This window comes from Chenopodium quinoa, unplaced genomic scaffold (genome assembly GCF_001683475.1).
Source record: "Chenopodium quinoa cultivar QQ74 unplaced genomic scaffold, ASM168347v1, whole genome shotgun sequence".
NCBI lineage: Eukaryota > Viridiplantae > Streptophyta > Magnoliopsida > Caryophyllales > Amaranthaceae > Chenopodium > Chenopodium quinoa.
The window spans coordinates 592811-619366 of record NW_018742907.1 but is presented as its reverse complement, the minus strand read 5'-3'; the positions used below and the strand labels follow the sequence as shown (position 1 = coordinate 619366).

The window sequence follows — 26556 nt, the reverse complement described above, 5'->3', positions numbered from 1 at the left end:
ATGAAGATTGCTGCTTTAATATGTCAAATACGAGAGAAAAAAAAAAAAGAAAATAGAAAAAAGAAATAAAATAAAAATAGTACGATAGTAATTCTTACTAGATTGAATGTGTGTTTTGAGGGATGAAGGGTTTGAAAGGATCTTTGAAGGAATATGTAAATCTTTAGAGGAAAATTTGCATTTTGAAAAATGAGGAGTATGAATTCATATAAATATCCAAATAATAAATAAGAAATTATACATTTTGAAAGGATTTTAGATTTATATATATAAAAAAAATGTAAACAATTGAGAAATTACATATTTGAGAGCTTAAGCTTGAGATTGGTTAACTAGTTGAAATTGGATTCTTGCTTTCCTATCTAAGGTTGTGAAGAGACGAAAATGAGAATAGATTCAAAATGGTTAAATCATTTGTTTTTAATTAGCATAATAAATCATCAAATGAGCAAAAGGTCATCCTTTGATGCACCATGCTCTAATTGCACCCGGGTGCAAGTTAAAGGAACTAAATTATTTCCGGACAGAACTACAAAGGGTACTGTGCTAGATGCACCTGGGTGTAAGATGAAGGAACTCAATTATACAGAACACAGTGTATTATTGGGCTAGCTTTAAGTGATTACATTACATTACTGCAACAACAAAGGAACAGATGGAACACATGCAGATAGGAAGGAGGTTCAAACCGTTGATTGTAATATTCAGTTAGAAATCAGGAAGTTGAAGATTGAATATCCACTAAAAAAAAGTGTGTGAAAATAATTTGATTTGATTCTTTTTGAAATGAAAATCAAGCTTCACAGCAGTAAATTGTCGAAAATTCTGGAATGAAAACAAAGGATTTCAACACCATATGTCTTGCAATGGAAAAACATGATTTTGAGCCGACGTACAGGACAAGGGGGTGAGGTTAGGATCTATAGCTTTGGATCAATTCTCAAACTAAGGGGCTAATTCACTTCGAATTCAATCCTCAACTGCATCTTACAACAAAATCTCCCAGAACCAAGTAAACAATCCTCTATTCCTCTGCATCCAGTAGCCTTCATATCTTCAAGTCACAGAAGTAAATGAGTCACGCTTATTTGTACTTCTAGGTGCCCAACAAGTTACCTACAATACAAAATTAAATTTATGAAAGGGATTTGCAAATCTCTAGATACCACAACGGGTTTTATACTATTTATGCAGATTTATATAAACTAAAAAGGTTTCAGATGTGGAGAGACAGCTAAATATCATGTAATTACTACCTTAATGTTGCCTCCCATCTGGGATAGCAAAGAGAACAATTGGCTTTGAATGTCTCACATAGGGAACATCGCATCTGAAGTATCCCTTCCTCTCCAACTGAATAACTTCTCCATGTTTCAGATTTCGCATGTTTGCATCTCCAATAGCTAAAGTCTCTTTCTTAGTGACAGGGTTCAGCACATCGAGGAAATCCTCATCCTCTTCCACCTGAATCAAGTTGAACAGGAAAATTGGTCAGAGAATCAGCTTATAAAACTTCTGATTAAATATTCACTTGTTCAATGATAGCAGCCTTCTGGACCTGAGGAAGTCAGAAAACATGAATAATGTACCTTCTTCTTTGAAATCAAGTAATCAAACTCCACAAGTTGAAGTTTAACTAACTCGTCAATCTCAGGCAGCCAGGTTAGCTTCAACTTAGTGGTTTTGACTGATCCACCTAGATTCAGAACCCCTATTAACTGTGCAACATTCCCAGCCTCGTCTTTCTTGATCTCTTTGATAATGGCATTACCCCAGTCCATGAAAGTTACTTCTTCATTGACAGAGATGGCCTCTGAATCAGCATGGTCGATCCATATGTTCTTAGTGAATGTTGTGCACTTCTCTCCGGCACCTTCATACTTTTTATGACGGGGTATAATACGAGTAAATGGTTGCTCAGGGCCATCAGTCAGAGTCACCAAAACGCGACACTCTTCAATCACTGCAGTGTGTCTAGCACACACAGGATCAATGATCTTTTTGTTTATGGTCCAGAGCTTATCCCATTCCATGAGATTGAGATTTTTGGATGCCCCCTGCAGAAAATATACACAGATTTTATAGAATTATGTAAGGAGAAATAAAATGTTAAAGGGGAGACTAAATTTTATTAGCTACTAATTGCATAGTGTAATTGATTGCTGTCATCACCTGCTCAAGTATGAACTGGATTAAAGCATCAATCTTCAGCCCTCTACGGACAATGCCTTGCACGGTGGGGAACCGAGGGTCATCCCAGCCATCCACCTTTCCATTTTGAACAAACCAGAGAAGCTTTCGCTTGCTAAGAAGAGTATAGACCATATTTAGTCGACTAAATTCATATATATGAACTTTTCTTAGTCCCATATCCTGTTGAATCCTGTCATATTGAGCATTGCGATCATGATATTCACTAGACCTTAGAGCATGTGTTATTCCTTCCACAGAATCTACAAATGGACAGGCAAAGTCATAGGTTGGGTACACCTTATACTTGGACCCTATCCGATGATGAGGCATTGGATTACATCTGTAGTAAACAGGGTCTCGCAAGGATTTATTTGGATCCTGCATATCCAGCTTGCCTCTAATGCAACACATTAAACCCCTTTCAGATCCTGCAATCATTTCCTTCCACAACTCCAAGTTTTTCTCCACACTATTATCCCTGCATTTCGATTCAATCCCGTCCATTCTTTCTTTCTGCATTTGCTCACGTGGTGTATCATCAACATATGCTTTACCCTGGCGGATCAAATTTTCAGCCATTTCCATCAACTTAGGGAAATAATCAGAAGTATATGTAACATCATCATAAACAATACCCAGAGTCTCAATATCCTTGAGAAGGTTATCAACAAATTCGTTACTCTCTTTGGCTGGGTTTGTGTCATCAAAGCGCACAATCAGACGTCCTTTATACCTTTCAGCAAAATACTTATTCAACAATGCTGCTTTTGAGTGTCCAATGTGAAGATACCCACTAGGCTCTGGAGCAAACCTTACACAAACTTTCCCAACTTCAGCATGAGGAAGATCTATTTCAGATCGGCTGGTTGTTTTGATGTCACCACCAGTGCTCTTCGATTCATTTCGAGACTCTTGGTCTTTTGATTTCCCGCCAACTGGCTTCCCTGAGCCCCTTTTCCCAGCATACGACTGCAACACCTCACTCAAAGCACTGAATTCAGAGCTTAGAGAGTTATACCAACGCACCAAGTTTTGGTATTTCTTGTTGGATTTTCTCAAGCTTTCCCACCTTTGGCCAGTACCTACAAGAAGAAATTCCTTTAGAAAAAATTGAGAATGGATACATAGTTTCAACAAGTTAATAATGAAATATAATAACAAATAATGCTAGATACAAAATTACAAACTCACATTGCAAATCTCAGTACACTTAACAAGTTAAAAACCATTTTGTGAAAATCTTGTTCTAATAATCCCACCTTTGCCCAATCTTCTTAAAAACAGACCCACCTTTAATTTAACTAAGGAATAATCCCACATACAAGGGCTGTCTCATATATTAGTCCCTAATAACCATATATTAGTCCCTAATAACCATCTACCTAAAATGCATTATATTTAAATATATAATTATTTAAGGCACCCAACCTACACCTCCCTTTCGGACTTGTCCTCTTCAACTTATTTGATACCTCTTCAACCTAAAGATACCTCTTATTTGATACAAAATAAATCCAAATATTCCACATATAAAAAGGTGCACACTAAAGTTGGACATAATCAGCTTTGACGCTTTGTTTGAATAAGAGAAAGGAGTGCAAGGGAGGGAAGGATAAGGAAGATGAACAAGTTCCCTTGTTTGGATAGTTGAGGTAGGGAGAAGGAAAGGAAGGGATCTTTTTCCCTCCCTCTTTAATATACACAATCCCTCCAAATTGGGAAAGATTTGGGGGAGAAATGGAGATCCACCTCCCCCTTCCTTTTTTACCCCTTCCCTTCCTCTTCTCCCCCATCCCTCTACCTTCCTTTTTATCTTCCTACTAACGAACTGTAAGTCATAATAGATTAAGCAAAACTCCTGCATATCTCGTCTTTGACATCATATCTAATGTGAAGAAGGTGGCAAGCATTGCCTTTACAAACAAGGGCAAAGGTGGCACAAATACAGTCCCTTTGAGCTCACATATTCAAAAGCTTTTTAAGGGCACTGGGTATTTAAAATAGCATTGTATTTTAAAGCTTCAGTGAACAATATAATTCTTAGTTAAATCTGCTGCTAAAGTGTCCACCATCACATGCCTCTCTTTCTACTATACAGTGTATGCAGAATTCCCCTACAGTATATAGTGTGATATGCGGCAGAGCGAACAGAGCAGGCAGAGTGATTTTATCAATTTGAAAACAGAAACACTTTTTTTTATTATTATTATGAATCATATAACATCTACCCAAAAAACACACAAGCACAAGTATTTATCAGAATTCTTCAGAAGCATTAAAGATTATGAATCTAGATGAGAGCTTCGTCAGCATATATCACACATAAACCTTACCTTTTTGTTTTTTTTAGACGGATACATAAATCTTACTTTACATGAAGACGAATATTAAAATTGCATATATATTCTTCGGTAAACAAAGAGGCCACATCAGAAAATCCAAATTTTAAGTAATTTGTACTATCAACATCCAATGAGATTACTGACTCATTACCAGCAAGGGCAGCCCACAAGAAGATGTCAGCAATCGACACCTCATGGCCAACCAATAAGGTATTAGTCGATAAGTAGGTATCCAGATAGCTGCAACCTGCTTCAAACTCAGATCCTTTCTCAAGAATAGGTAGATACTCAAACAATTGATCAATCTGTACAGAGAAGCATACAGCATCAGAACCACAGTTTAGGTTGAAGTGTCTGAGCTGTTAAGACCAAGATGTGTAGTGAATATAAGGGGGAAAAAAACCTCTCCAGTCTGATATAAATCTTTCCCATATAGAGTCAGGTTTTCCGCAACTCTGCCAATATATCGCAGAAGGACCAAGGTTCCACGGAGGCTTGACCTATGATACCAAAAAACAGATATGAATGAGGCTTTAGTAGCCTGATAAATATAATTTTCGTAAATGTTACATTTGCAACATGGCTGTGAGGCATGTCTTGGCAGAAGAACCCATGTATGATATTAACTCCTGATAACCCATAAAAAAGTCACATAACATTTAAGCAACAGGCGTGTATATGCAAATTTAAGCTAAAAGATGCCAAGACTCCCTCCCCCTAGTGGCCTTGGATACATAGAAAAAAACATGAAACTATATTAATACTTCCAAACAGCAATAAGTTCAATCAAACCCCACAAACATTGTTTAAGCAAAACACATAAATAAACATAAAAATCTAAGGCCTACTTAGTTAACTAGTTGTAGCACTCAAACAAACCATGGTCTTTTCTTAAATTGACAGCTCATTCAACACAAATTCATCATAAAATTACGAAAGGGTAATTCATTTGAGCATAATTCTTCCCAGAACACCCGTAAAACTACACACAAATTCATTATCAATACCATAATTTATAACCTTACAGTATACTCTATGCAATCATGATATTTACTGCTAATTTCATTCCAGCAATCAGTTCTCATCATCGAAACTCAACATTACTAAATTAACCTAAAATTACTACTGGAGTATTTAATTTGCAGGAAAAAAAAGACCTAATTGTTCGATATCTTTCAACAAAAGGCAATTACAGAAAATCATATAAACAAGACGAAAATGCAAGGATTAGAGAAGAAATAATTATACCCATTTGAGAAGATAAACTTGGGAACAGAGCCAGATGGCAGAGATGGGTCAGGAGAGAGAGAAATCCCAGCAATTTTAGCAGCAGCAATGACTGATAATGGAGGATTATCAGCTGCAAACGACAGCGTAACCTCCATTTTTGTTTCTCTCAATCTTGAAAAATATGCAGGTAATATAGAAATCTATAATTTAGTTTTCGATTTCGATGTAAACCCTTTTTAGGGTTTTAGGGGATACAAAATTATTGAAGAATTTTTTACGAATTAGTGAATTACCAAGAACAAATTTACAATGAATCTGTGAAATTTGTTGAAGAGTGAAAAGGAAAAATGAGAGCTGGTTATATTATTATGAAATGGTGGCCGATTGTTTTTTAGGGTCATTTTACAACCGTTAGATGGTTTTGGACTTTTGGATCCTATTATCCAATGGTTTCATGTTTTCAGCCCATTTTAGTCCGTCCAAGTTGTACAACCCTTTTTTTCCTTCTTACCATTCAAAACAAGTTGTACTTGTATTGTCTGAAACCAAAAACTTCTTTTTTTTTTTTTTTTTTGATAAATCTGAATCCAAAACTAGTTAAACATGATAATATAATTCGATATATTAATAAGTTTTTTTTAGTGGAATAGGAAAGGATGATTTCATTAAATAATAATAGTCATTTGACATTTACAATCATCCCTTAAGAGATCTAAATTCCTAAAACAAGAATTAAACAGCCCTAAACTAATGCCATCGCTTCAAAACTGCTCCTGGATAATTTTATGTCTTTGCATTATCTTTGACGGAGCTCTATTGATGTATAGTCGTAAAAGTGATAAAGCTTGATTGGTCATCAAGATTTGCAAATTTGCAAGATGAATCTTCCAAATTTGCACCCCTATACCAACATACCCGCAATTCTACAAATTGCAAGACGAATCTTCCAAATTTGTATCACTATACACACTAAAAACAAACAAACAAACAAACAATACTAAACCTATATAGAGGGAGTGACTAAACATTACATGGAGAGACTGACTATAATCACCATACTATTGGTGATCTTTATTAGCTAAAAACATTAAATTAAAGAAGAATTTGAGGCCTTACCATCGATAAAAATCTATGGCTGCCCCTAAGTTTTACTATGGTGGCTAAGTTTGAAGAGAGAGAACAAAGAAAATTATAGGGTTTTACTATATCTAGGTTTTTTGATATATTAGGGACTTTGTCGAGCGCTACGCACGCGGTGCTAATTGGAATTTTAGGGTGTAATTGCTGTCTTGAAGTGTGGCAATGTGGGGTTTTTTTTTCAAGGAGGTAGTGAGTTTGAAAAGAAATTCATGTTCGGGTGCTTGATCATGGGTATTATTTAAAAAAATTGATAATGATGTTTTTGAAAAGGGAAAAAAATGAAGTGTATTCTATTAAGAAACTATATTTTTTTAAAAAAGAAGAGTGTAAAAACTTGATCACTTTAGTTACGTTATTCTTGTGCTAACAATAGGTGTTTATAAATGCTTTTCAATTTGCATGTAAGCCCAAATGCATAAGCCCGATTGAAGTCCAAATACAGTAAAAAGATAGGCCTTTTAAATTTTCTAATAAACTTGTAGTCCCGGCCCATTTGCTAAACAATATATACACATCTTTTTGCAAACCCAAATGCTAGCCCAAAATGGTGTTCTTTAGTCTTGTATTAATATTATGTATATAAATCCATTGTCTTTGTGTAAGTGTAAAAAATGCAAGAATAATTGACAATTATTAAAAAAATAATCTTAAATTATTATTACTTTTAAGTTTTATAGTCAATGAGTCAATGGCGATGGATTTAGAATGGTATTAGTAAAGAAAAATGTACGAATTTGATTTAATTTTTATTCAATGGTAAGATTTTAGAATTATTTGATAGAATCACTTAATGAAAATGTACGAACTTGATGAAATATTGATGATAAGATTTGTTTTAATTTTTATTTTATTCTATTTGAGACATTCGACGACTTCATTCATATGTATACTACTCAACATTTAAAAAAGAAAATACTCAAGATTTAAAATAATATTATTGGAGCAATTGAATGGAATAGGACAAAATTACAATGCTTAATAGTTGAAGATAGTTTTGATACAAAGATAAAAGATAGTACTACATAAAAGGGAGTCCTAGTTCCTCGTTATGAGAAACACTTGCGTTTCTCATAATGACATTTTGGAAAATAATGTGATATTTTTCACTTCCTCATCTGCTGAGTCGGATTCGTGGGGACAGCCTATGTGTCAGCCGTTATGTTCTCTCTCTCCTCTCTATCAATGGCGCTGTGGTCTGAAGCTCGTGGAGATTCCAGATGAAAAAATCGGGTATTCAAGTTGTCTAATTCCATTGAAGTAGCAGGTAAGTGAAGTTTTCTATTCTCTTTCTTCGTCGCTTCTTCCAGTTGTAAGTTATGTTCTGTTCTAGGGTTTTGATTTGTTCTTCTCTTGATGCGACAACATTTCATGAAATTGAAATCATAATTGCGACTGAAATCAGAATAATTTTGAAAGTAATGGGATTATAAGGTTCAATCCCTCTGTTAAAATGGGTTTGAGGTTGCTGAAAATGGGCGATTGATTTTGTTTAAAATGCAATATATACTTTTTGAAAATGTGTTGTAGTCTTATGCTGTGAAAACGTGTTGGTTGATTTGTGTTAATTTTTGAAAATTGGTTGTATTACTCTGTTGGTTGTTCAATTGGTTGGTTGATTTGTGTTGGTTGGTTGTATTACTTTGTTGGTTGAATTTGTGCTGTGAAAACGTGTTGGTTGGTTGATTTGTGCTACTTTGTTCAAGTGGTTGTAGTATGCCTTGTTAATAGAGCTATGACTGTTTTAATTTGCATCATAGTTATGTTGGTGTTCTGTATTTGAAGGGTGAATTGTTTTTTATGGAGACTGATATTATGGAAATGGAAAATGAAGGCGTTATAAGAGGCAGTGAGGTTGGTGTAGGTGATAGGGGCAGTGGAGTTAAGTTTAGGAGTAACGTTGATATGGAGGAGGGTAATGATATGGAGGGTATAGAAGACGTAGTTGTTGCATATAGTTGTGTTCAGGGTGTTGGTGTAGGTGCAGTTGGCATGAATGTTAGGTATTTATCCCCCTTGAAAACAATTCATACAACTCACACTGTGGTTGGTAGGAACGAAATGTCTGTAATTGTTGAGGAATCTAAGGAATGGATGGTTTTCCGTTCTTGCCAAGAGGTTGAAGCCTACTATAAGGAGTATGCTGAGCAGATAGGGTTTGGAGTGTCAAGGGTCAAGGTGTAAATTCTAAGACGAACAAACAAAGAATTGTCAACACGTGGAAGTGTGAGTGTTGGGGAAAACCCGACATGAGGGCTAGGATGGAAGCGAAGAAGAGGGCAAAGGCAATAGGTGTTGGAGGTTCGGGTGGTTTAGTTGATGGGGTGGTATGTGAAGATGAGTTAAGTCGTAGGAAGAGGACTTCGAAAAAGAGTGAATGTGGGGCCCGTGTTTATGCTAAAGTAGGGTGTTAAAAACCGTGCACTTAGAGCATAATCACAAGATTGATCTGGCAATTTGGTGGCCTGGACGCCTAGTGGACGGCTCAGCCCGCCATCACCCAGGTTCGACACGGCACGGTACGAGCCACCTCCTAACACAGTGAGACACGGCCCACAATAGCCCGGCACAACACGATGTCTAGCTCTACTCCGTACCGACCGTACGTAATATTCCTACAAGACTACAACTACCAACATTTAAATCAACACATCACGGTAATTAAGCCACAAATTCCTTCTTTACCCATCTTTCCGTCTTTCACCATCACTCTCCCTTCCAAGCACCATCGTCCTTTCCACACTCTACCCTTCCTACAATCCTACTCATTTTCATTTCAAAAAGCAACACATTTTAATAATTCATCTTCATCTTCAACCATGGAAGGGTAAGCTACTTTATCTCTTTCCCTTTATTCCATCAATTCATTTTAATCATTCAATTAAATTTCGCCATTATTACAAAATCCAAGTCTAACCCAGTTTTTTTGTTTGTTGTTCAATTGCAGACCCGACTTCTACCCAGATCGCACAACCCAACAAACCCCGACTTACTCAACCGCCGCATACTCCACCACAAGCGTCCACGTCACCGCCCTCGACGGCCTCGTCAACGTCAACTCCCTCTTCACAATCGCCGTTTTCGTCGGCCTTTCCCTCACTACTCCCGGCCAACGCAGCCTCGAGAATCGCACCTCTTGCGACGCCGGCATTGACGTCGCTAAAAAACTCCTCGTATTCGAGGTCGTCTCGTTTAGCTTCTTCCTTTTCTCGTCATTGGTTGCGCAAGGATTAAAGCTTGCAATCAACATTTTAAACAGCAAGGATGTTGATGAAGTTTTTAGAGCCCACATTAATACCAAAGTATTGAGGGTTGGAATGTTGGGTTCTGCTATTGGAAGTGTTATGGGGTGTTTGTTTTTGATGTTGTCAATGATTAATGTCATTGAAATTAGGTTGGGTTTGTTGAGTTGTGGGAGTAAATCTGCTACTCATGTTGTTGCTGCTTTGGTTATTCTTGTTACTTCTGCTCTTTTGGTTTATATTTCTACTGCTCTTTATGCTTTCTTGCATTGATTTCATGTATTCGAATTCTATTCCTTGTATAAAAATTCCGTCAATTTTCCAAGAAATATGCTCTATTTTGTGGTATTTTTTTGGTTGAATTTTGTTTTGTTAATGCCTTTGATTGGTCTGTTGGGGTGAAATTAGAGAAATTTGTCTTTTTTGTATGTTACATGTTGAATTTTGGCCTTATTGTTTGAGCCTTTATGGTTGTTTTCCTCATTGAGTTGAGTGTCCTACTGTGGATGTTTATATATGTTCATGTCAAATATTGGATGAACTTTCGAGTTTTCGGATAGCTTTTCATGTGCTTTGAGCTCAATTTGGTTAATTGAGTGGATACCAATGGAGCATTAGTATTCTAGGGAGCCGCTTTGATAGATCGTGCGTCCTAACTGACTAATTCGGTTGGACTTGGTGTTCTTGTAGTTTGAGTTATTTTCTCCTATGACGTTGATTGAAGCAGTAAACTCGTAAAATGGAACTAATTGGATGAAACGTCAAACTGTGATATAAATAATCCAAGGAGCCGAAGCCATGATTTGCCAAGCTAATGAGTAATGAGACAGACTTCACTCACTCAAGTACACCAAGATACCAGAGCAGTTCAGTACTGGAATGACCTAGCTAATTAGCTCAATCACACTATATCACTGGAATAGTGTCTTTTGCTCATATTGGTTGTGCTTTGAGGACTCAGACCATTGCTTATGGATTTAGTCTCAACATCACTTTGATCAGCGAGCTCTTAGTTCTTTGAACTACACAAAGCAAATTTTGGTCCTACAAATACTGTGTTATTGATCGTGGGAGAAGATGCTTTCTGTAATCAGTTGACGATTGAGCACCTAATGGCTAATAGCAATAAAATTTGCTTCAATGCCTCATTTTGGTCCACATAACCATTAGAGGCCTCTTCAAAGTTCAAACATTGACAGCAAGGTGGTTATGTAGCTGGATCTTCCGTCCAAATTCTTGTTTTGCCCGGCATGAATCCATACTGGTTCACTAAGTGAACGCGTTATGAAAGGTTATCCTTCATTGGCTGGAGTATTTTGTAAGTTTACAAGTCTATCATTTACCTTTTGATAGAAGCCTACTTGCAAAAAAACATTGCTTGTTATTTTGAAAATTGTGAACTTGGGAGAACATGAAACTAGTTATTAAGGCGCCATCAGGTGATTTTTTTTGAAATAAATCACGCAACAACCCAAATACTGAGTACTCAGTTAGTATAGCTGTATAGTATTAGCACAACTTAAGGGGGGATGTGATGAAAGTAACATATGATTCTTGCAACTTCTGAATAGTTTTATCTTTGCAACTTGCACAACAAAACCCTAACTCTTCTACTCTGTATTCTCCAAGCTAACTATGGCACTTTTAGAAGGTATTATGGTGGTGAACGCAATGAACCAGGTATCCAAGCGTGGGAAGTGAATCAATTGGCAGACTTTATGACGAGAAAGGGTTTCTCATCCACGCCTTAATTTAGTTCTCTTCTTTAAAGGGGTGGGGAAATTAATTTCTAGCATGAGAACAAAGAATATACAGAATACAAAACGTTTAAGGATGTCTTAAAAAAACTATGATATACAAGTATATCTATATCCTTTCCTCTTAAATCTTGTATGATTGTACCCAACAACTTATGTAAATATTATAGATTGTACTTAATAAATCCCATACAAATTGATTCGCTTCAAAAACCAATCTAAACTTGTCTGGTAATATGCGAAGTAGTATAGTTATCTAAATTTTTTGAATGCTCATGATAAGCCAATTGTACAATTGGACTTCATACTCGTACATTAATAGTTTAAAACTTATCAATTATAACCTAGATGGTATAATTTAAAAACACACAAACAACTAGGAAAATCAATTTGACCTCAACTTGCCAAAAGAAGTTAGGTAAAAATCACGAATCCGATTGTACATTTTATTAAAATAAAATTAATGACCTAAAACTTTTTTTTTTTTTTTTTGAAGGAAATGACCTAGAACTTTGATTGACAACTAGAACTCCATTTGGAAAACAACGCTAAGCTTAAATTACATGCTCATATAAAATTTAATGATATTATGTTATGTTTGTATACAATATATAAGTGGAAATTATCGCACATTATCAACAATATCCAACAAGCTCTTAGACATTTCAACAAATGTCAGATTCACCACATATATAAAGAATCTAATAGAGTTGCAGTCATGGTTGGATTTGGTGGCTTGTGGGTGGATTTGCAAGTTTGTGGGGGTGGTTCCTAGGTGGGTTTGGTTATCAGGGTGGTTCAGGGGTATTGGTGGTGTGTGGGATTTGGTGGTTCGTCGGTGATTTTGGTGGTTCATGGGGTGGTTTTGGTGGTAGTCGAAGGGTTTTAGTGGTTCGTCGGTGGTTTTGGTGGTTTAATTCATGGGGGTGGTTTTGGTGGTGCATCTAATCGGGTTTCAGTGGGGGTGGTTTTGGTGGTTCGTCGAAGGGTTTTGGTGATTAGTCGGTGGTTTTCCTAGGTTTGTGGTTGGATTTCGGTGGTTTTGGTGGTGGTTTTTGGTTCTAGATGTCGGTGGGTTTGGTGAAATTGGTGGTTTTGGTGGTGGTTCTGGGTTTCGATGGTTATGGGTTTTTGTTTAATTGTTTTTATTTCCAGGTAGGATTAATACTTAATCAAATGCGGCTTTAAAAGTTTTGCCTATGAGTCTGTGCTACCCCCCTTTATTGCAAATAATTGTTAACGGAGGAAGTACAAGACAATGCACTAGTCTGACCTTAGATATATACAAAGTATATGATTAAATGGTAATAAACATATATTAAGAAGTTGATATTACTAAAAAAAAAACAAAGGAAATTCTCTTTGGTAACACCCAACTTTCATTTTTTCTCTTTAATAAATCGCAAATATTTCAATTCTTTTTAGTAATCTTGTATAATTAGTTTTATTGCTAATATATTAATGATTATTTTTTATTAAAGTTTTAACTATAATTAGAGTTGTTTGGTTGATTTAATTATTTTTTTTAAAAAAAAACCAAACCCCTCCCCCACCCCACCTAGCCACCAGCAGCCCCTCACCCCTGCCGGCGGCTAAGCGCCTCACCGTCGACCACACTAACCACCACGAAAACCAGCCCCCTTCCCCTACGAATCCCCTTACACTGTAAAACCCCAAACACATTGCCATACTCCACCGAAGATGAAACTCCATCGAGCAATACTCGCACTGGTCGTCTCCATCGCATGCGTCGCAATCGTGGGAGAAGCGCATTGCCATCACACACTCGCTGATGAGAACGATGAGGCCGAGACGGTGAGCTATGAACTCGTTGTTGAGAACGGAGGAATTGACATCGATTTCGATGAGATTGACGGCGACGGTTGGCACTTCGGCAATCATTACGCGGCGAAGAGAATTTGCAACGCTTGAATCGGTTTTCTTGAGCTCGAATTTCATGATCGTCTCGCATTTCTCGGATATTGACTTGGGGGGAACGCTGGTAGGAGATTCACTCCATTGCTAGGGTTCGAAGGTTTTTGATTGCATGGATTTTTTGAGGGAGAGAAAAAGAGAAAGCGGAGCTAAAACCCTTTGCCTAAGTGTTTGGGGGTTTGCCGGTGTGAGGGGGGTCGTTGGGGAAGGGGACCGGTTTTCAGGGTGTTAGTGCGGTTGGCGGTGAGGGGCCTAGCTGCCGGCAGGGGAGGGGCTGCTGGCGCCTAGGTGGGGTGGGGGATGGGTTTTTTTTTTTTTTTTTTTTAATAAATACATTATTATTTTTACAATATTTAATTATTAAAAAAAAAACTAATTATAGTTAAGGATTTTTATTAAATAACACTTATCAATGGTAAACAATAACATAAGATTACCAAAGAGAAATGAAATTTTTGCAATTTACCAAAGAGAAAATGAAAAACTTGAGTGTTACCAAAAAGAATTTCCCAGAAAACAATGGTCAAACTTTGCATATAAATAATTAAAAAAAAAATCAAAGGTGTCAATTATTTAGAAGGAAATTTTGAATTTGTACACCACAAAAAAACACGAAAATGGTTTTTAATACGACAAAAAAACAAAATAAAAAAACTTTTATTTTAACACCATCGAAAGTTTAAAAAATTTGATTTTACCACCAATTAACAGTTGTCGTCCAAATTTCCATTAAGTGGGGTCCATTGTGCCACGTGTTGCTATATTATTAGTTTAGAAAAAAAAGAAACATAAAAAAAAAAACCTAAAACTAACCCAGCCACCCCAGACCCACCGCTAGCGGCGCACCACCACTACATCCTCACCCTTGTTGAGAGTGTTGATGGTTGCACGCTCGCGCCCATGAAGAATGCCCGCACAACGTAGGCGCGGCCGCGCAGAGAGCGCGCCTAAACCGCGCACCTCTCTGGAAATCAGCAAATTGGAAGGGTGTGGTTGGCGCGCCCGCGCGTCCTGGTGGAGCGCCCGCACTGCTAGTCGCGCATAAACCGCGCCCCTCACTGCCTTCTTGTGGAATCTCGCAGATTTTGGGAGGCGCGCCCACGCTGAAATGTGGCGCGCCCGCGCCTCCCTGTTTTGCGGTTTTTCTTGACGGTTGAGTGTTTTATTAAAAGACAAAGTTTCGTGAAGAAAAGATATAGAAGAAAAATTCTTCATCTCTCCAAATAGTATCCTCCACATTTTCTCTCAAATTTCTTGCAAACTTTTGTGAGGAAAATCCTTGAAACTTAGCCATCTTTGTGAATTGCTCATTGTATTTCGTTTCTAGTGCTAAGAACGAAATTGGCTGTCAATTGTATCTCAAAGAGGATTACCGATTTAACCCAAGCACCGTGTGGGGGAAATAAACCTCTTTAGGAAAGTGTATACACGCCTTTGACAGTGTATCAAGGTTTGAGACTTACGTGGTCATCGATATTCTCATGTTCATGGTTGGTGTAGTCGGCTTGGAGGAAAGGCAAGTTTGATTCTTCACACTAGTGTAGTCTATGTAAATTTTCAGTAATTTCATTGACAATTTAAATACTTGATTGTAATACTTTGTTTTGTATTTGATATTTACAATTTGGAATTGTAATAATATATTTTAGGATTTGTTCCCACACATTGTTTAAGTGTTTTCTTGATTGAAATCGCTGTAAATCCTAACAAACCCTCCCGTTTCCTACCCCAGCCACCGGAAAAGCACCTCCCTCCCTTTCCCTTCCCCAAAACCGACGTTAGTTCCCAATGACCACAAAAAACGGCTGTTCGTTTTTTCAAACAACCCAAAAACGAACGGCCACAATCGCTACTTACGATCAAAATCGACCGGGTTATGGTCGAAATCGACCATTTCGGCCCTGAATTGGCCGATTTCGATCACTAGTGGGCGTTTTCGGTTGCCATTTTTAAGGGTTATGAAAAACAACGGCTTTTTTGGTGGTTGTAGGGAGGGCTGTCGGTTTTGGGGACACGGAAAGGGAGGGAGGGGATTTTCCGGTTGCTGGGGCTGGGAACGAGGCTGTCAAGGTGAGAGGATGGTGCCGACGATGGGGCTGACGGTGGGGGTGGGGCGGCTGTGGTAGTTTTAGGGTTTTTGTTTTTTTAACTTTTTTTTATTTTTTTGGACTATTAATATGCTGACACGAGGCATTCTAAGTCCCATTAACGGATTTTATCCAGAAATCAGTTAAGTGGTGGTAAAAGTCAATTTTGAAAACTTTTTGTGGTGTTAAAATAAAAGTGTTTTTTTTTTTTTTTTTTTTTTTTTAGTGTTAAAAGTCAAATACTTGTTTTTTTGTGGTGTTAAAATTCAAAATTTCCTATTTAGAAATAAAATTTAGCATGATCTAAATTAATAATCATCAATAACTTAGTTCTAAAATAGACACCAGGAGTGACACGTGTCACTTAGCTTCCTGATGCTGTGTTTTCCTTCCAAAGCTCCCCTGGCCTTTCCTTAATAACCCTTTTTTTTTTTTTTTTTTTGTAAATATTTGATACAATGATACTGATATCATTCCAAATATTTTATATAATCTTTATGAAAAAAATATTCATTTATATTTATCATAATTCTTCAGTACATATTTACCTAAAATATTATTCCTACTCCTTTTTAATTAGGAAAAAGTGCCATGATTAATCCCTAACTTTGCTTCATCCGCCAATATTAATCCCAACTTTATACCCAATCCGCTCCCATTACACCCAACCAGATCCAACTTGATGTCGCATCAGCACATGATAGGTCCAAAAAAATAAAATTCAAAAAAAAAAATAAAAATTCAAAAAAAATAAAAAAAAATAAAAATTCAAAAAAAAAAAAAAAAAATCCTAACCCTTACCAACAGGTGGCAGGTGCCGATAGGCGGTAGCGCCTGCTGTTTGTGGCAGGCGGCAGCGCCTGCCGTTTCGACAGGAGAAATCCTCTGCTGTTTCTAGTAGGCGGCATCTCCTATTGTCCCGACAGGCCTTCATTTCCACCCCCACCCTACTCCGTTTCCGCCACTTATCACCTCCATCTCCGCCCCGTTCCCCCTACGTTTCAACCCTCCCATCCCTTCTCTGTCAAATTCCGACCACCTCGCTGCCTTCTCCAACGAATTCCGACCACCCCCTGGTGGTTCCGAGAGTGAGGCTAATGGAGGAGGTGATTGGGGCTGAGGGAAGGGGAGGTGGAAGAGGCTGAGGAAGGACTAGGGATTTTTTTTTTAAAAAAAAAATTTGTTTAATTTTTTTTATTTTTAACCTATCATGTTGCAGCACGTGTACAAAAAATCACAAGTCAACTAAGTTTACTAACCGGTTTCAAGTCACCTAGGAGTGATAAAAATTAAAGGGGTATAAGATTGGGATTAAATAAAAATTTTGAAAGTTGGGATTAATATTGGCGGATGGAGCAAAGTTGGGATTAATCATGACAATTTTTCTTTTTAATTATCTTATAAACAAAGTAATATTAGATTTTACCAAAAAAGTAAAACTCCATTATAATTTTTTTTTGACACAACATTATAAAATTGATTCATATTATTAATATCAAAAAAATTATTTTAAAGTGTCACTTTTATTTATTATATATATAATAATTTTTTTTTTTAAAAAAATTAAATTTATCGTGTATAACACGAGGCCTAAGCTAGTTTAAAATAAATCCAACCCGAGTCATACACTGTAACTGACACCTCTAGTCCTATTACAAGTATGAATTTTGACCGTAGATATTATCTAGAGTCTCTAGATCTTAAGTCATCTAGCGGTTGACAACTTGACATATGCGCGTAATCTCCCGGCGCTTTTTTTTTTTTTTTTTTTTTCCTTTGGAGGTTTTCAGTTTTCACTTACACGCTGCGCTATTCTATCTCAATTTTCCATTGAAGCGCACTCCACGTTCTCCATTGAGGCGCCCTTCTGAGATTTCTATCCTCCATTGAAGCAGCTTCTGAGGTAAGTTATCGTTTCTTTTTGTAATCTTCCAATATCAATTTCACAGTCTTGGGTTTATCGTTGATCCAATTTAATTTAATTGTCAGTATTTAGTTAATTTAGGGTTCGGATTTTTGCAGTATCGCTAACGAGTGATTATGTGGCAATAGAAGGAAATTACGAGCCTAATTAATTGAATCAAATCTGTCTTGTCTCTCTAAATTATGTGAAATTTCGAAGCCTGATTTGTTAATTTTAGGATTGAACTATGAAATTGCCCCTGAATTTGATATGTGTGTGTTTATTGTCTTTCAATTTCTCACACTACTAAATTAGTGTTTTTCTGGCTGCAGTTGTAGGCGGTAAAGCAAGCGTTAATTGAGGAATTCATTAGTTTACAAGGCAATAGTCTTTTTGAAACAATACGACTATTTTGTTGTTGAATTGATTGGGAGAATCTATGGGGGAATCTGAGGATGTGAGATCAAAGTCGAGGAAGGAAGAGAATGAGACGAAGGAGGAATCTAGAAGGAGTCGTGGCCGTGGACATGAAAAAGAAAGAGAAAGGGACAGGGATAAGGAAAGGAATGGGGAAAAGGAGAAGAAGAGAGACAGGGAGAAGGAGAGGGATAGGGAGAGTAGGCGGTCGGAGAGAGATAAAAGTGTAGATGATAAGCATAGGGAGAGGGAAAGGGACCGGGATAGAGAGAAGCACAGGGATAAACACAGGGATAGGGAGAAGGAGCGGAAAAAGGATCACAAAGATAAGGATGGAGATAGAGAAAGTAGAGAGAAAGAGAGAGAAAAGGAGAAGGAAAAGGACAGAGAACGAGAGGAGAAAGAGAAGGAGCGGGAGAAAGAAAGGGATAGAGAGAGGGAACGGGAGAAAGAAAGGGAGCGGGAGAGGGAGAGGGAGAGGGAGAGGGAAAGGGAAAGAGATAAAGAGAGGGAGAGGGAGAGGAGGGAAAGAGAAAGAGAACGTGAGAGGAGAGAACGTGAAAGGGAGAGGGAAAGGGTGAGGGAAGAAAGAGTTAAGGAGAGAGAGAGGCGGCAACGTGAAGCAGTAAGTGATGACAGTGGTGATGAGAGGAAGGACAGAGATAGGAAACGGCGAAGGAGAGATGATGAGAACAAGGAGAGAGACCGAGAAAGGAGTAAATCAAGAGACCGAGAAAGAAGTAAATCAAAAGATCAAGATAAAAGCAGATCACATAGGCACCGGGATGATAGTGTGGACAGCCAGAAGAAGAAGAGTGATGATGAGCCTGACAGAATTCAGGAATCAATGGAGACAAAGGAACAGGACATGGAGGAGGAACAGAAGAGATTGGATGATGAGATGGAGAAACGGAGGAGGAGAGTTCAGGAATGGCAAGAGCTGAGAAGGAAAAAGGAAGAAGAGGAACGACAGCAGCTTGGGGAGGCAAATGCTGAAGAACCTAAAGCAGGTAAGAAATGGACACTAGAAGGTGAATCTGATGATGAAGAAGCTGCTACAGAAGGGCAGTCAGATACAGATATGGATGTGGATAGAGTATTTAAACCGCCAGTTGAAGCTGGTGACCCTATGGCCGTTGATGTTGAGAATGGAAATGCATTACCTAATGGGGGTGCTGCTGCAGCTGCAGCTGAAGAGGAAGATATTGATCCTCTGGATGCCTTTATGAACTCAATGGTGTTGCCTGAAGTTGAGAAACTGAGTAGTGCTGTGCTTGATACAGAAAGTACTGAATTGAATGGCAAGGCTAAAAATATTGAACAAAGCAATGGTGAGGTGTCTAAGAAAGCTCCAAAGAAATTTCTTGGAAGAATAATGCCTGACGAGGATTCAGACCCTGAGTACGAGGATCAAGAGGATGGGGGAATGAACTTAGAGGATGAAGATGATGATGAGTTTGTTAAAAGGGTGAAGAAGACTAAAGCTGAAAAATTAGCCATAGTTGATCATTCAAAGATTGATTACATAGATGTCAGGAAGAATTTTTACATTGAAGTAAAGGATATTGCAAAGATGACTCTTGAGGAAGTTGATGCTTACAGGAAGGAGCTGGAGCTGAAAGTTCATGGAAAAGATGTGCCAAAGCCTATCAAAACCTGGCACCAAACTGGACTAACAACTAAAATTCTGGAGGTAATCAGAAAGATGAACTTTGAGAAGCCGATGCCAATCCAAACTCAGGCTTTGCCCGTAATTATGAGTGGTCGAGATTGCATTGGTATTGCAAAAACTGGTTCGGGAAAGACCTTGGCTTTTGTGTTGCCAATGTTGAGGCACATTAAGGACCAGCCACCTTTGATGTCTGGAGATGGTCCAATTGGACTTATTATGGCCCCTACAAGAGAGCTAGTCCAGCAAATTCACAATGACATAAAGAAATTTGCCAAAGTAATGAATTTGACCTCTGTACCTGTATTTGGTGGCTCAGGTGTTGCGCAGCAAATAGGTGATCTGAAGAAAGGAGCAGAGATTGTTGTATGCACCCCTGGTAGAATGATAGATATACTTTGTACAAGTGGTGGAAAAATAACAAATCTTAGAAGAGTTACCTTCTTGGTCATGGATGAAGCTGACAGGATGTTTGATATGGGTTTTGAACCTCAGATAACGAGAATTGTCCAGAATATAAGACCAGACCGTCAAACTGTATTATTTTCTGCTACCTTTCCTCGTCAGGTTGAGGTTTTGGCAAAGAAAGTCCTGAATAAACCGGTGGAAATCCAGGTTGGTGGGAGAAGTGTTGTCAACAGAGACATAACCCAGATGGTTGAAGTTAGGCCTGAAAGTGAAAGGTTTCTTAGACTCCTGGAACTGCTTGGGGAGTGGTATGAAAAGGGAAAGATTCTGGTCTTTGTCCATTCCCAAGATAAATGTGATGCATTGTTTAAGGATTTACTCAAGAGTGGTTATCCTTGTCTTTCTCTTCATGGTGGAAAAGATCAGGGGGACCGTGAATCCACCCTTGCAGATTTTAAGAGTAATGTGTGCAACTTATTGATTGCAACTAGCATTGCTGCTAGGGGTCTTGATGTAAAGGATCTTGAGCTAGTAGTTAATTTCGATGTCCCCAACCATTATGAAGACTATGTTCATCGTGTTGGCCGGACAGGTCGTGCTGGTCGTAAGGGGCATGCTATTACTTTTATCTCTGAAGATGAAGAAAGATATGCTCCTGATCTTGTGAAAGCTTTGGAACTCTCAGAGCAGCCCCTTCCACAGGATTTGAAAGCGCTTGCCGATGGGTTCTTGGCAAAGGTGAGACAGGGTCTTGAGCAAGCCCATGGAACAGGTTATGGTGGAAGTGGGTTTAAGTTTGATGAGCAGGAGGATGAAGCACGGAAAGCAGCAAAGAAAGCGCAGGCCAAAGAGTATGGTTTTGAGTTTGACAAGTCAGATTCAGAGGATGAAGACGATGAAGTCCGCAAAAGAACAGATGTTACTGTACCCAACCCTGCTCTTGGTGGGCAAGGGTTATCAGATACCACAGGGCATCCTGCCTCGGTGTCGGGCACAGCTGGCTCAGTGCCTGGCTCTATACTGTCAATCAATTCAGCAGATAATCCAGCTAGGGCAGTTGCCCTCGCCGCAGCAATGAAGATACAACAGAATTTAGCTAAGCTACAACAAGATGCAATGCCTGAGCACTATGAGGCAGAACTTGAAATCAATGATTTCCCACAGAACGCTCGCTGGAAGGTGACCCATAAGGAGACCTTGGGTCCTATATCTGACTGGACTGGAGCTGCCATCACAACTAGGGGACAGTACTACCCTCCTGGCAAGATTGCAGGTCCTAATGAACGTAAACTATACCTCTTCATTGAGGGACGTTCAGAGCATTCAGTCAAAACAGCTAAAGCAGAACTGAAGAGGGTTTTGGAGGATATCACATCGCAAGCTATCTCTCTTCCAGGTGGGGCCCAACCTGGCAGGTATTCTATTCTCTGATAACCAGAGTCTTATTTGTACTGCCTTCATGGTAGTACATTGGTCATCCTGAGATTGGATTCAGTATTAGATGCTGCTGGTGTACCACCATCCATTTGCTTTGCTATACTTTACTAATGCTTTGCTTACTTTTGTAACATTAAATCTGGTTGTCATTTCTTAAATGATTTTGTTGTGATGGATGGGACTTGCTAAGCTATGATGCTCTAAACTTGGTACATCATTCATCTTTATATCTGATTTTGCTTGTGAGGAGTAGAAATTCATAGGTATATGTCAGATTAGGGGTATGAGGATATTCATGGATAAACTTGCCTAGATGTTATCCATTTCTATGTTTTCTCCCAAACATATGTTGTGGTTCACTAATTTGACTGAACAGTTCAGCATCAGAATATTTATGCTTGTTCTCTGGTAGTTCTGTGCCTCTTTTGATCGATTTTTTTTTTTTTTCCTTTTTTTTTCGCTCTCGTTCATCTTTACCCTGAGCTCAAGAGAGGATCAGAGGAGACCATTGCCTTTTGCCAGAAGTGACTTACCGTCTTGCATGGCTTCTGGAGGCTTACAGAAAGCAATTTGGGTACCTGCACTTCAAGCCTTCAATTATGATGGATCTCATTGACTGATTTCTTGAAATTTTGGTCGGGGTGAAAGCTCATATGTTTTCTTTTGCTGATTGTAGGTCAACGGTTGGAAAACCAGAAGCACTTCCTTGTATAAGCTTAAATGGGGTTATTGCAATTGCTTCCCCCCAGAAGTATCTTTATAGCTTTGTGATATTGTATGTTGAAGATATTGTGATTGATTAGGCTCTGTTCAAGGTTAAATTTAGATTACGATTTATCTTTTGCTCTCAAATAAATCTATTGGCTAACTTGCTAGTTCCAAATTTTGTCAGTTTCTAGTTTGGTTAGATTGGGGTCGGGAGTTTGATGAAGGTGTTGATGTATAAATTGACAGGATGACCTGCCTTAGATTATGTTTACTGGTTTGGTTAGATCGGGGTTGGGAGTTTGATGAAGGTGATGATGTATATATTAACAGGATGACTTGCCTTAGATTATGGTTACTAGTTTAACTTGTTATTGGACGGTGATGGACTGGTGTTATGTACTGCTGAGATCTTAAGAACTTTGGAGACTTGTGTTGTGGATCCCGAGTTTTTTTTTTTTTTTTTTTTTTTTTTTTTTTTGACAAAGGATCCCGAGTTTTGTAGCACTGGGGAGTGTAAAGAAAATGAAGGATGTGAACCAACTGGCATTACTTGGATTACTATTTAAGATTGATTGTAGTTAGTGGTTAATTTTAGGTAGAAATACTCGAGAATTCCAGCTTTTGGGAGTAGATACTAGAAAGGAGATTGGTAGACTGAAAAAAAAAAAAAAAAAAAAAAAAAACCAGGTAGTGACCTCATGAGTAGCTGCATGCCTGTACCTCCTCGGCGTTTATGTCTCGCACCACAGAGAAAGTTACCTAGCAGTCTATGTTGCTTAGACTGGATTTGGGTGTTGTGCCTGATATGTTGGATCCTCTGACACTCCAGATTTAAAAAAAAAAATCCATATAAAGCTATATACTCTGTATTTAGGTGTTGTGTTGAAAGATCCGACATTCGACACTCAACGTGCAACAGGGTGTCAAGTTAACATAGTTAGCAGTTTCTGCTAGTTGAGTGAAAGTTTTACTGCACAAAAAGAAAGTCACTCCATTTTCGTGAAGTCTATCATTCTATGTCCTACTATGAAACCACATGAGCGTTTTTTACTTTCCCTCTTATCCCTCACATGACCACAATTACGTGACCAGTTATAGACCGGATCTAGAGGATTGGCTGTTTAAACTCTGAAGGCTTTTCTGGAGTTTTGATTACAGTAAGATTGTGGATGGAGTTTTTAGAAGATCATGGATGTTGTAGATAATACACTCTCTTTGCGTGGTTCTGGCTGTCTAATCCTATCTATCTTTGCAATCCCTCAGGTGTATCGTCTGATTTAAGAGGGTCGTCAGCTGTTTGGTCCTATTGGCTTTTCGAATTTTCAATCCACTTATCCAGTATCCTTTAGGCTATATGCTTGTACTGATCATTACTTGGTTTAAGGATGGGCAAACAGTTAGTATAATTACATGAACACGGATAAGAGACAAAGATTGAGTTAAATTAAGCCAATTAAGGTTGAACTAGTATTAATTTAGTTATTCAATTCCCATACTCGAGGTGTGTGAGCCTGATATTATTGCATATTAGCTGAAAAGAAAAATGTACAAAAAATTATAAATCTATGATTAATAGCATTTTAGTTACTAATGTACAAAAAATTAAAAAAGAAAGGAACAGAAAAGAAAGAAAATTGAAGAAATTTACCACAAATCTCAATGTGAACAAAACCCCATCATTGATAATCTAGGTTTTACAAGAATCAAAATTACAATTTTCCATGAATTCATACAAAATAGAGATCTTACTATGATCTCTCCCCATGCATCCTCCTCTATTGAGGATTAATCAATATACTTTTCTTCTTCAATCTTGTTAATATTAATCTTCCTTTTGTTTTTCTTTCTTTCTTTCGAGGTTTCGATATCTTAGCAATCAAGAAAAAACAAAACTGTAAATCATCTATGAACCTAAAGCAGCAAATCCACCACCTTTCATCATTTGCTTAAACTCTTTATAATTAACCATTCCATCACCATCAACATCCACCTTGCTAATCATCTTCTTACAATCATCAATTGTTCTTCCTTGCTTCAAACCCAATGATTGTAAAACCGATCTCAACTCCTCGACGGTTATAAAACCGTCACCATTTTGATCAAACACGTTGAACGCCTCCCTCATGTCCTCCTCCTCGTCCCTCTCGTCCATTATTGTTTGGTACAATGCACCAAACTCTTCCATATCGACGTAACCATCCTTGTTTACGTCAATCTTTTCTATCATTTGACTAAGCTCTCTATCGGGAATGTATATTCCCAAATTTTGTAGAGAGTCGTTTAACTCCTTTTTCGTGATCTTCCCATCTCCATTCCGGTCAAACATTTGAAAAACTCTTTTAAGTTCTGCTTGATCCATTACCTTAAATTTAGATCCCTCCAAATAAATAAACAAGAACGTTTGACTTACGTACCTTTCTTTGTATTATTATCTCGTTACAATCTCCAAATTAGGAGATGGTTAAAATTAATGTGATGAATTTGGAATGAACATCGAGATAAGAGGAAAAAACAGACTTATAGAACAAATGCAACAAACAAAGATGATAATAGAAAGGGAAAGTAAGTTTCGAAAACGAAAAAAAAAATGGCAAAATTAATTTGGGAGAGATTTTGTTTTTGTGAAAATAGGGGTAAAAAAGTTGTACCCCAAAAAATTGGATGCAAAAGAAGAAAATTGATAGATTTGGGTAGGATAATTAGTAGAAGAGGCAAGAATTTCGAAGAGTCGTTGATTTATAAGTAGTTAGTTGGATATATACTTGTCTCTTCCTGTTTTAAGGGGTTTAGATTATGCAATTTTATCTTTTATTTTATTTTTTTGAGGGAGTTGGAATTGGCGTGTTTTTCGTCGTGGCTAGCTCATTCTAAATTCATGGAGTCCATAACTTTTGGAATACTTGGACTTAATCACATGCTTTTGGTTGTTTAATTATATAATTAATAATAACGTCGTATAATTATTGAGAATTTACAAGTAAAATACTCTTGGACTTGGTATGTTTAAAATATGAGGTACATGAGTACATGACTATCTTTTTTTTATTGTCTAGAAACTTAAAGAGTTGACAAAATGAATTTCTAATGAATTAACTCAAGTGTAAGAAAACGTCATTGACCATGTAAGAAGACTAGGTTAAAGGTTTATATATTTACCCAAGTCAAATTGAAAAAACTCCTGATGATTGAAAGTTGGTCAAATACGGACTGAATTGAATAACTTTCACATCTTAAGCTAGATCTAACAAACATGTTATGTTTCTTCGTGTTAGTTGATTGGTTAAACGAGTTTTTTCAAGTTAACAATTTTACCCAATTAAAATCATGTCAATTTTTATAAATTGATTAACAAATTGAATGTGAGTTTAAATTATCAACCTTTTACATAGATTAAACGAATTGAAATATGAGTTATAATTATCAATTATTTTTTTTGACGGAAAATAAAAATTACCAATTTTTACTCCCACAAATATGCAACTACTTTTTTTATTATATACATACATAATTTACAATTAATACAAAAAGAATATGCAACTCTAAAATCTATACTACATACTAAATCCTAATTATATTTTCCTTAGAATAGATATTATAATGTATGAAGCACATAATATTTTTTAAGCCGAATTTTATAAAACTTGCAATTGATTACAAAATAGATTGAGTAAATTTTGATTTTTATGATATATTGTTGAAGTATATCCCATCAAATAACGCAGGTAAAAGTCCCACATTGATAAAAAGAAGAGAGTTAAACACTTTATAAAGCTAGGGGGCTACTCTTCCTATTGCCATATGATTTTGGGATGAAATCTCCTTAGACTTGTAAAGTGGATTATCTCTCTTGATTTGCGGATGCAGCCTAGACCCGTATTTAACATGGTATCAGAGCCAGGTTCACGATTTGTAACCTCTACCTCTAATGGCTTGAGTATATTGCCAGACCTATGGTTTAGGACCTTTAATGGCATTAAGTATTCTGGGCCAAATTGAATTGGATCATGTGATCCTTGAGTTAAAGGGGACCTTACATGTGAGGGGGAGTGTTGAAGTATATCCCACCAAATAACGCATGTAAGAGTCCCACA

The 26556-nt window shown here is 37.5% G+C and overlaps 4 protein-coding genes across 4 annotated transcripts; 2 read left to right on the top strand and 2 right to left on the bottom strand.

Moving 5' to 3' along the window:
• Positions 1–716: 716 nt before the first annotated feature.
• Positions 717–6132, bottom strand: LOC110727533 (glutamate--tRNA ligase, cytoplasmic-like). The gene is made up of 7 exons (XM_021907096.1): positions 5784–6132; positions 4939–5035; positions 4687–4840; positions 2173–3275; positions 1590–2057; positions 1257–1464; positions 717–1116 (listed from the first exon to the last, which is right to left on the bottom strand). Exons 1-6 carry the CDS (start codon positions 5918–5920, stop codon positions 1258–1260), a joined length of 2166 nt encoding a protein of 721 aa, XP_021762788.1. The 5' UTR covers positions 5921–6132; the 3' UTR covers positions 717–1116; position 1257.
• A 3413-nt stretch (positions 6133–9545) lies between these two features.
• Positions 9546–10506, top strand: LOC110727532. Its single transcript, XM_021907095.1, has 2 exons — positions 9546–9729; positions 9850–10506. Exons 1-2 carry the CDS (start codon positions 9722–9724, stop codon positions 10415–10417), a joined length of 576 nt encoding a protein of 191 aa, XP_021762787.1. The 5' UTR covers positions 9546–9721; the 3' UTR covers positions 10418–10506.
• A 7161-nt stretch (positions 10507–17667) lies between these two features.
• LOC110727530 (DEAD-box ATP-dependent RNA helicase 42-like) lies at positions 17668–22594 on the top strand. Its single transcript, XM_021907092.1, has 3 exons — positions 17668–17826; positions 18159–22331; positions 22434–22594. The coding sequence occupies exon 2, from the start codon at positions 18266–18268 to the stop codon at positions 21749–21751; it is 3486 nt and encodes a 1161-aa protein (XP_021762784.1). The 5' UTR covers positions 17668–17826; positions 18159–18265; the 3' UTR covers positions 21752–22331; positions 22434–22594.
• Positions 22595–23024: 430 nt separating this feature from the next.
• Positions 23025–25616, bottom strand: LOC110727531 (calmodulin-like protein 3). The gene has a single exon (XM_021907093.1). It carries the CDS (start codon positions 24822–24824, stop codon positions 24369–24371), a length of 456 nt encoding a protein of 151 aa, XP_021762785.1. The 5' UTR covers positions 24825–25616; the 3' UTR covers positions 23025–24368.
• Positions 25617–26556: the final 940 nt, after the last annotated feature.

Excerpts from the sequence above, each read along its gene's own strand:
- LOC110727533 (XM_021907096.1), bottom strand. The coding sequence starts at position 5,920 with ATGGAGGTTACGCTGTCGTTTGCAGCTGATAATCCTCCATTATCAGTC. Across the intron at positions 2,058-2,172 it reads TCCAGTTCATACTTGAGCAG|GGGGCATCCAAAAATCTCAA; the intron begins GTGATGACAGCA and ends TATTTTCTGCAG. Across the intron at positions 1,465-1,589 it reads ACTTGATTTCAAAGAAGAAG|GTGGAAGAGGATGAGGATTT; the intron begins GTACATTATTCA and ends AACTTGATTCAG.
- LOC110727531 (XM_021907093.1), bottom strand. The coding sequence starts at position 24,824 with ATGGATCAAGCAGAACTTAAAAGAGTTTTTCAAATGTTTGACCGGAAT.
- LOC110727530 (XM_021907092.1), top strand. The coding sequence starts at position 18,266 with ATGGGGGAATCTGAGGATGTGAGATCAAAGTCGAGGAAGGAAGAGAAT.